Raw genomic sequence first — 10,445 nt, 5'->3', positions numbered from 1 at the left:
GAGAGGGGTAGTGAGGGGAAGAGAGGGGTAGTGAGGGGAGGGGTAGTGAGGGGAGGGGTAGTGGTGGGAGGGGAGGGGTAGTGAGGGAAGGGGAGGGGAGGGTACACTGCCATAAATGATATCATTGGACAATTGGGGAAACAATTATATATTTTAAGGTTTTATTCTATGTGTATGAATGTTTTACCTGCATATGCACAACATTTCCATGGCAGCAGAAGAAAAGCTGGACTACAAATCCTGTGGGCTGCCATGCAGGCACTGCGAATTCAACTCACATCCTCTGCAAGAACAGCCCAGGCTTGGAACCACTGAGCCATCTTCTCATCCCCAAAACAATATTTTTTTTCAGTTTTTTTCTAAATTTATTTATTTTTATTTTATGTGCATTAGTGTTTTGCCATGGGTGTCTGGTCCCCTGGAACTGGAGTTACAGACAGTTGTGAGCTGCCATGTGGGTGCTGGGAATTGAACCCGGGTCCTCTGGTAGAGCTGTCATTACTCTTAACTACTGAGCCACCTCTCCAGCTCCCCAAAACAATATTTTTAACTTAACAAAAAGTGGGAACAACTCAAATGTCTAACAACTGATAAGAAAGTAAAATAAGAAAAGGTGTCTCTATGCAATGAAATACTATATAACACAAAAGAATGAACATAAACACTGAAAACATACTAAGGCAAAGAATCCACATATTGTATAACTTCATTAATGTCCAAAGGCAAATCATGGAGGCAGGAAACAGATTACTGTTCCGGTACGGAGAAAGCATGGTGTAAGAGTAGAATGACTGCTAGTAAGTATAGGCCACCTGACCGGCTGATTCCCGACTTCCTCCCTCCCTCCCTCCCTTCCTCCCTCCTTCCCTCCTTTCCTTTCCATTTTTGATACAGGATCCCAACATTCACACACACCCATACTAGACTGGATAAAGGATTTCTTTTGCGGGCGATGCAGATGTCCTAAAAGTGGCCCAGAGGCTGCTGCAGAGCTCTGTAGGAGTTATCAGTAAACTGCCCACTGCCCGTGGCTTGTACGATGTGTGAATTATATCTTGACAAGTGTCATAAAAGACAATCTGGAGTAGGGACATGGTTCAGAGGCAGGGCATTGGCCTAGCTCATGTGAGACTTTGGGATTAAGATAGCAATAAGCTTTCTTACCTTGTGTTTGAACGGCAGACACCGCTGAAGTTTTACTCTTAAGCACAGTCCTGTGATGGGGAAAAAATTTCCATTATCTCTTTATTTCTCTTTCTGTCTCTCTCTCTCCTCTTTTTGTTTTTTCAAGACAGGGTTTCTCTGTGCAGCCCTGGCTGTCCTGGAACTCACTCTGTAAAACAGACTGGTCTTGAACTCAGAGATCCTCCTGTCTCTGCCTCCCCAGTGTTGGGCTTCAAGGTGTACGCTACCACCACCTGGCCTCTTTATCTCTTCTTATGGGTTCTAGAAAAAGCACAAAGCTCAGACTGCGTCTGCACACTGTATGACAGCTCAGACTGCGTCCACATACTGCGTGACAGCTCAGACTGCATCCACATACTGCGTGACAGCTCAGACTGCATCCACATACTGCGTGACAGCTCAGACTGCATCTACACACTGTATGACAGCTGAAAACAGTTCTGCTCATGATAGTGTGGGTCTCCCATGTGCCTGGTACCATACCAGGAAATTGAAAATAAGAGTTTCATGTTTCCCTCAGCAAAATAAGAGAGCAGGGTCCAGTCTAGACATGGTGAACCAAGGTCATAGTGTAATCTGCCCAAGAGAGCTGGAGGCAGTAACATGGCAGAGCTGGAACTGACCAGAAGAAAGGAACACCACACAACCCAGACCTTTTCTGCTGTACTGTCACTCAAGGAAAATAATATTAAGTCATTAGACTTTACTAAATGCCACTGGGAGGCCAAGATAAGCAAAAATATAAAACCAAGTATATTTAAGAGCATTTAACAGCTACTGATGGCTTAGCAAGTAAAGCAATTGCCAGTGAGGTAGAGACTTGAGTCCAGTCCCCAGAACCCTCAAAGGCAAATGGAGATCTGACTCTTGCAAGCTGAACCCTGACTTCTACACAGGAGTCACGGCACAGGTATGCCCACACATACACACACCTAAATAATCAGTAAATTACAGGCTCGAGAGTTGGCCCAGTGGTTGAGGGCACTTGCTGCTCTAACAGAGGACTTATGTTGGGGTCCCAGCACCTACATGATGGCTCACAACCATCTGTAACTCCGGTTCCAGGAGATCAGAAGTCCTCTTTCTGGTCTCCTCAGGCACCAGGTGTGCCCATGTACTTATACATATATACAGGTTAAAGCTGAGCCGTGGTGGCACACGCCCTTAATCCCAGCACTTGGGTGGCAGAGGCAGGCGGATCTCTGTGAGTTTGAGACCAACCTGATCTACAAGAGCTAGTTCCAGGACAGGCTCCAAAGCTACAGAGAAACCCTGTCTTGAAAAACCAATATGCTAAATATATATTTCTATATGTTATATTATGTATATATATATATATATATATAGGCTAAACACTCTCATACATATAAAATAAAATTTAAGTTTCTAAAATACATAATAATTGTTAATTGGCTGGTAGGTAGTGGTGAAAACTTTTAATCCCAGGAGAAACTCTGAGTTCAAGGTTGCCGGAAGCAAAGACCTGTATTTTGAGATCTGCATTTTGGTTACAGCCATCTTAAGCTGACAAGTTAAGAAAAATATTTACCTCTATCCTCTCTGCAGGGTCTAGGAAATCAACCTGGCATCTTATCTCCTAGCAGAGACCTGCAGGCACCAGGCTCCTGAATCAGTTAGTATTTCCTTGGTTAGTCAACAATCACAAACCCTCAGTATTTACTTATCAGCTAGGGATGTCTCCGGACCTGAATTCCAGCAGACAGGAGTTTCCTGATACCCTTCCCTTCCCCCTGACATCTTTCCCTTCCCCCCTTTGTCCGTTTGCTATATAACAGCCTCTGAGAAAAAATAAACGGGACGGCTTGATCAGAAATCCTGTCTTGCCGTCTTTTCTCGTGTCTCTTGCCCCTTCATTCCTGTCCTCTAGGTTTATTAGGATCACAGTTCGCATCCCGCTGGCCGGGATACAAGGTAAGCCTGGTCTACAGAGTGAGTTCTAAGACAGCCATGGCTATACAGAGAAACCCTACTTTGAAAAACCAATATATATTTAATAGATATATTACATTTTAAAAAAAGAATTCATACATGCTGGATATAGTTGATGCACATTTTTAATCCCAGCTCCTGGAAAGCAGAGGCAGGAAGATCCCTGAGTTTGAGGCCAGCCTGGTCTATAGCACATAGCAAGTTCCAGGACAGCCAGGGCTTCAGGGAGACCCTGTCACCAAAAAAAAAAAAAAAAAAAAAAAAAAAAAAAAGAGAGAGAAAGAGAGAGAGAAAGGAAGGAAAGGAAAGGAAGAAGGGAGGGAGGGAGGGAGGGAGGGAAGGAAGGAAGGAAGGAAGGAAGGAAGGAAGGAAGGAAGGAAGGAAGGAAGGAAGGAAGGAAATATAATTCACATGAGATGGCTCAGAGATTAAAAGCACTAGAGGATCTTACAGAGGACCTAGATTAGATTCCCAGCACCCACAAGGCAGCTCACAACTGTCTATGACTCCAGTCCAGGGGATCTAATACCTTCTTCTGGTCTCTGTGGGCACTGCATACACAGACATATATACAGATAAAACACCCATACACATAAAAATAAATATTAAAAAAAATTCATGTACACACACACCCTTACCTCCATGTACATGTACACAAACACACACACACACTTACCAATAAGAGTTGCTAAAGAGCAATGAGGTGCTGTTGGTGTGAACTTGATAATAACCAAACAGTCTTCTTCATTTATTTCCTGAACCTCCACACAACTCTCGGTCACCACTTCCAGTTCTTCTAAAGTATTGGGCTTTTCTGGGTCCCGGATAGTTCGAATCAAATCTAGGGGCATCAGAGAGACAAGATATTAAATTAAAATATGAGTATCCTAAGTGAGGACAATTCTTCTCACCTCAAAGACCAATTTTCTATGCATGTTTTACCTCTATAAAAGCCGGTGAGTATGTCATGCAGTGCCCACAGAAGCCAGAAGAGGGCCTCAGCCCATGGAATGGGTGCTGGGAACAGAACCAGGTCCTCCACAAGAGCAGCCCTGTTCTGAACTGCTGAGCCATCATCTTTCCAGCCCCACCACCCCACCCTAACTTTCTTTTAAACAAACGGTTGCGCAACTCCCAATTTTCCGACAGGAATTTCCACTACTTTTGAGAAAACTATTTTCTTGGATCATTATTAGTCCATATCCAGTTTCTTAATTCAAAACCATAGGGAATACGAAAGGGGAAAATGTCAAGGAAGCACAGAGGGACTCTGGCTGAAGAGATGGTGGGATCAAGTCTTTCAGTATTGCACACTTAAACTGAAAGGCCAGAACCACCACCAGGCATTTCCTTAGTTTGTAACTTGCTGTAAGGAAAAAGAAAAGGGTGGGGACGCTCACCAGGGTCTTTCACAACTAGCCACAGGCAAAAGGGATTCCTCCAGGGACTCAGAACAAGGAAGTGGAAAGGACAGTGCGGCACCCTCAGCGCTAATTCACTCACACCAGCTGCAAGGCCCAGAAGCAAGGAGCAGAGCTAAAGACAGTCCCTGCAGAGCTAGGCCAGAAATCAGCACACAGCACAGGACAACAGGGACAGAGATGGGACATGCCACGACGTCATTTCAGAGGAACCGATGTGTGGAGACTTGTTACAGCTGGAAGAAGAGGAGATTACTCAGATTTTAAGTTAAAGTATTTGGGAGAATGTTAAGGTAAAAAAAAAAAAATGGTCATCAGGGGTTAGCTGGGGAAAATATAGCGTTTGCAGCCGAGCCTGACTCCCTGAATTCGAGCTCTCAGACCCGCATGGGGGAAAGACTGACAGTAAACTCGTTCAATAATTTCATATGCAGTGATTTTGGAGGTGCTTCAGGCACAGGTCAATGAAATAAATGTTCCAGCAAAGACTGTAGTATAGTGCTAAGTGCACACCAAGGCTAGAGCGGTTGTTGAACAGAATCCATCAAGAATGAGAAGCATTTTGGCTGAATATTGCACTTATCAGGAACGAAACAAAAAACTGTTGTCTGGGCCCACCCCCCTCGGCATTCTGATTGAACTGGCTTAAAGCATGGCCTGAACAGCTAGAGTTTTTTAAATTTCTCAGATTATTTTCTTAAAATTTTGCGTTGTTGCTTTTATGAATGTTTTTCCCACAGGTATAGGTGTGCATGGGAGGAGAATGCCTGGTGCTCGCAGGCACCTGAGGAAGGCTTTGGATGCCCTGGACCAGGAAGTTAGGACAGTTATGAGCCACCATACTGGTCCTCTGCAAAAGCAACAAGTGCTCTTAACCACTGAGCCATCTCTCCAGCCCTCCCCAGGCTTTCTTATGTGCAGCCTAGATTGGTATAAAGGGAAAAAAACTCACAGACAGAGCTTTGAAAAGGCGGCTGTGGCACATGCCTATAATCCTGGCACTGTTGAGGCTGAAGTCAGACGACCTTAAATTCTAGGACCTCCCAGGCTACACGAGACCCTGTCTCAAAAAGAAAAGGAACCAAATGGAAAAGTAAAGAACAGAGAGAGGAAGAGAGAAGTGTTTAACATCAAATGCTACAGAAAAAGGTAAGGTGGGAGAATTCGAATTCAAGGCCATCCTGGGCTACAGTGACACTTTCAGAAAGAAAAAAGAACCAGAATAAAAGAAAAGGCAAAAAAAAAAAAAAAATCAGAGAAGACAGAGTTGTCAACATTAAACACTATGGGAAAACTTGGGCTAAAGCAGTCTTTGATTTGTTATTCAACAAGTCACTAGTAAGAAAGCAGTTTGGTAGAAAAGTAGGGTACAAAGGCCAACAGAACTGAAAATGCCTTCCTAAGGCCTTGGCGGAAGGGCAGGGCAGCTTTACATGGAGGCTAGAATCCTGACAAATTTGAGTAAGTTTTTTAGCTCAAAGGGAAGGATGGGAAAAAAAGGAGATGGACACTATTCTGGGAGACTGAGAAAAGAAAGGAGCAGGGAAGGGGAGCAGAGAGGAGGAAGAAGACTAGACCCTGCACTGACCAGGGCCAGGACAAGAGCTCCATTTGACCTTGAGGCTACAGAAAATTAAAGAGAAGACTGACAAAGACAAAGTGAGGGCCCAGGAGGGAAGCAGGATTTTAGTTGAGATGGGCTTGATGCTCTCAGGAGCCTGGGTCTGTCTTATTACACACAATGCCCAGTGACCACTTGAGCAGCAGGAAAATCTGTCAGTTCAACTTCCCTTCCCCCAGGCTACCTTCTGGCCTTACCAATAAGATAGAAAATGGATTTGAAAAGGCAGGAAAGAGGATAAAATTTCCCTGCAGCGAGCAAGTTATTGTGGGATTTGGGAAGGTAGAGCTTTCCTTCGCCTATCCTAGGTTTCTCCTTGCAAGCCTGATTTGTAAAAAGCTGTATTCTGTTCTTTGAACACTACTAAATCCCGAAGTTAGACCTTAACCTCTTACTCAACACCTCCATCTAGCTTTCTAGTGATCTGAGAACTCTGATTTCTTTATAAAGGTGTCAAGCTTGTTCCCCCACTCCTCTCCCATTCTCCTCCATCCCCACTAACAGTTTTGCTGCTCGGTGCCGACATGAAGGCCTGCTCTCGCAGAGGACCTAATTCAGGTCTCAGCACCCACATCTGACAGTGCAGAACCTCCTGTAACTTCAGGGAGAGTCAACACTTCTGGCCTTCGTGGACACGAACACATGGAAATTTTTAAAAATTAATATTTAAATCAGCCAGGGTAGTGGTGGCATACACCTTTAATCGCAGCACTTGGGAGGCGGAGGCAGGCAGGTCTCAGTGAGTTCGAGGTCAGCCTGGTCTACAAAGAGTTCCAGGACAGCCAGAGCTGTTACACAAAGAAACCCTGTTTCGAACAAAATAAATAATAATAATAATATTTAAGGAGAAAATTCCTCATTTAAATTTAAAAGTTTCAGTGGGGGAGGGTGTTGCTGAGATGGCTCATCAGGTAAAGGTGCCTGTCACCAAATAAGCCTAACCTCCCGGGTTCCACTCCCAGGACCCACTTGGTGCAAGTAAAAAAACAAACAAACAAACAAAAAAAAAAAACTGACTCCAGCAAGTTGTCCTCTGACCTCTGAATTTGCACTGTGACTTATGTGCATATGTGCAAACATGCACATAGTAAATAATCGTAACAAAAGTAACTGAAAACTTCAGTATTCAATTCCAATCTAGGATCTAAAGCAGCACCTAATCACACCTCCACCTGCAAATTCCGGTACCTCCTCCTGAACTGCTAATTCCCTGTGTCTTCTCACCTCCACATTGTTCTCTAGCTCCTTCAAGCGTATACAGCCTCTGACATATCCAGGTCCAGATTGCTCCTCAAGGCCCAACTCAAGTAAGTCTCTACCTTTCCAGATGTTTCTAGTAGTTTACTCTCTCTCTTTCCCGATGTCCGTACCTACTTAAGCGCATGACCTTCTACCGCATACTCTATTTTTGCCCATGTGGGTTTCATTCACTATAAACTCAAGGACTGGAATCATCTCTCTTGCAGAGTTGCAGTCTCCAGATGCTATAGATAGAGGGAAGGTAGGAGAGGAATGTTTTGTGAAGATAGCACACTCATAATCATCTTCAGCCTGGGGTTGTCAGCCTCGCCTCTACAACAAGAAGTAAACCTGATTAGCTCCGGGGCTCTTTCCACCCTTGGAATCATTCTTCCTGCCAAGAATCGTATTTGTAGGATCAAATCTCTTAGAGTTACTTCTAGCCTAGGGGTGGAGCACACCTAGCTTGCATGAGACCCTGGATTTTCTAGATCCAGAAAAAGAATATATATAAGATCTTGACTGTGCAAGAGAATTGTAAATTTGAAGCCTCACTGTGAGGTGTCTATTTCAACCTCTTCACTTCCTACTGACTGTCACAGAAGGGAGTGGTTGTGACCTTGGGCCAGTCCCCAACTCAGCCTGTACCCAACAGTGACCTCAGCTCTGGCGGGAGGAGCGCGTGTCCAGTAACTAAAGAAAGACTCTCCAGTCGTGCAATCAGGCCAGCTTTGCTCCCTGACCACTGAAAACTCATTCTGCCCACACGTCTTGACATGGTGCCTAGAGCAGTGGGCAGAGAAGGGGAATGAAGCGTTTATGAGTTCCAGACTCAATTTCGCATCAGGTTTAAGGATAGCCCGGGTCCTAGAATGGCCGAAATTCTGAGTGACTTGGGACCCGGAAGAACACGCTTCCTTCTAGGTCTGGCAAAAGCCCAAGTGTCCACTACAGCTCAAAGGTGAGCCCCTCCTCCACCCTCTCTCCTCTGCCGCCTCTCCAAACAACACCAAATGCTGCTCTGGGTAAAGTTAATTACCATAAACCTCTAGCGCTTTCTCTTCCATGGTCCGGGGCTGCCGGGCAGCTCCCTGCTCAGAAAAGCCTGAGAGCCATAGGACCCTGCTCAGCGTCCAGGAGAGCAGCCCGGACACTCGCTCCATCCTCACGTTCCGCCATCCCTGGCGACTGTCCCAACCGAGCCACCGTCTTTCCGCAGTCGGCCTCAGGAGCTATCAACTTCCTGGTCTTCAAATTAACCAAGACACATATAAAGGTTTAGGAGAGCAGAGAATAGGCGGGACTCAAAAATAGTAACGCGAAGGACCTCGGGAAATAAACGGCAAAGACTACATGTCCCAGCATGCTTTGCTCGGTTTCGATGCCCGTTAGGAGCGTTGCATGCTGGGATGTCTGGGTTAGTTGAGTGGCGGCAAACTGCATTCTGTGACTTGTAGTCTCATCCAGAGGATCATGTACCGGACTGTTACGAGTCACCAAGTGCCCCACTCAGCTCCTAGGTATAACTAAAGATGAATCGTGAGGAGGTAGGGAAAAGGAGATCAAGGTTACTACTGTTGGATGAAGTTCTCGAACGGAGACTCTTCACAGCTATTTCTCGGAGGAAGCTCCTTTCTGTCAAATCTTACTTCCTGATCAGGACGGAAATGGATTTCCTTTGCTACGGAAAGGAATATTGGGGGAGACCAAGCGTTGATAGTTAGGCGTGACGAAGGGCCAGGGAAAACTTGGTTTTCTTGTCTCCTAGAGATTTAGTCCAGCTCAACTTCCCTCCAAGGGGAATATTTCTACCAACCACCTTACAGCGAGATACTTTCTCAGTGTTCACTGTGCGTAGTGATGATAATGGAGGTCATCGTTCTGAAAAGGCATCCCTTCAACTTTGTGTTCGTGGCTGTGATGGGTGCCGGTTACGTGGTTGATTGTGTTTCCAGCCTCAAATATTAGACACTTAATTTGCAGGAATAAAGGTTACAAGCTAAGGCACTCTGCCAACCCTCAAGCAGCTTACCGTCCGTGAAGGAATCCACCGCTGACGTGGAGTTTGCAGTTAAAGACAACCAACTTTGCCAGGCATGGTGGCTTTGCGCTTGTAATTCCAGCACTTGGGAGGCTGAGTTACGAGCGTTGCCATGAGTTTGTGGCCAACTTTGGTTACAGTATTTCAGGCCTGTCGAAGTGAGACCTTGTTTCAACCAGAAGAGCAAGTCACCTTTATTGATGGTACTTGACAAGTTTCGTCTCTTTGAAAAGAAAGAATCATCGTGCAGAATTAATCCATGATAACATACTACATTGTCCTTAAACTCTACTTGGCTTCGGCGCACCAGACGATGGTTAGATCCCATGAAATTCTGGTTCAGTCCCAACTATTGTCCTTGTCATCTCTTCTACTTCTGACATGTCTTCCGTTTCACTTCATAGTCATTGAAGAGATAACCCCAAACCTAACGAGTTTAATACATTAAGCTCTCCCCTTTGTTTGAAGCCTGACTTCTTCCAAGAGAATCAATAACCTCTTTTATTGTTGCACACTGTAACACTAAGTGTGTTTAAATTGTTGATTTACAAGACTGCCTCCCTCATTAAAGTGTAAACACTTAGTGAGCCAGGAGCTTTTGTATTTGTGTTTGAAACGCACAGTAAGGTGCCAAGCTCACAGTGAATGCTCAGTATATATTGAATGAATTAATGTCCAAAAAATAGCAAAACTTCCCGCAGTCTTTTCAGACCTCAATTAAAAATATTGAATTTCTGTGAGAGCGCTGTGCTCGGCATGAGCAGGTGGCATGCAGAGACTTTCAAACGTTTTTTCGTCACAGACTTTTTTTTATTACAACAAAACCTTAGAAGCGTGACAGATAAAGCTACGCAGGGCACAAAGGCCCTGAGGAACCCGGCAGCCTCTAGCTCCTCCTCTGTTGCTTTGGCCCGCCCGAGTGCGGCGTTGCAGCTCGGGGCTCGGATTGGCTGGGCAACAGCCCAGGCCCCGCCCCAAGTGCCTGCCC

General features: G+C 45.2%; 1 protein-coding gene across 3 annotated transcripts in view; it reads right to left on the bottom strand.

The window, feature by feature from the left end:
- Ciao2a (cytosolic iron-sulfur assembly component 2A) overlaps positions 1 to 8,754 on the bottom strand; it is a 14,064-nt gene extending 5,310 nt beyond the window's left edge. Inside the window, exons 1-3 of one of the 3 annotated variants that reach the window (XR_007589377.1) lie at positions 8,456 to 8,750; positions 3,812 to 3,976; positions 1,165 to 1,214 (exon numbers count right to left, since the gene is read on the bottom strand). Coding sequence is in view for 2 of the 3 variants with exons in the window: in XM_050126894.1 (XP_049982851.1) it covers positions 1,165 to 1,214; positions 3,812 to 3,976; positions 8,456 to 8,579 (339 nt within the window). In the remaining variant the exon portion in view is untranslated. Of the gene's footprint in view, positions 1 to 1,164; positions 1,215 to 3,811; positions 3,977 to 8,455 lie in introns of all 3 variants that reach the window. The other 2 variants (XM_050126894.1, XM_050126906.1) reach the window with 2 other exon arrangements.
- Between the last annotated feature and the right edge of the window lie 1,691 nt (positions 8,755 to 10,445).

The sequence above is a fragment of the Alexandromys fortis genome, unplaced genomic scaffold (assembly GCF_014885135.2).
Source record: "Alexandromys fortis isolate MF-2015 unplaced genomic scaffold, M_Fortis_MF-2015_v1.1 scaffold_22, whole genome shotgun sequence".
In the NCBI taxonomy this organism is placed as follows: domain Eukaryota; kingdom Metazoa; phylum Chordata; class Mammalia; order Rodentia; family Cricetidae; genus Alexandromys; species Alexandromys fortis.
The sequence above is the reverse complement of the archived record's forward strand: the minus strand, read 5'-3'. Positions and strand labels throughout refer to the sequence as shown.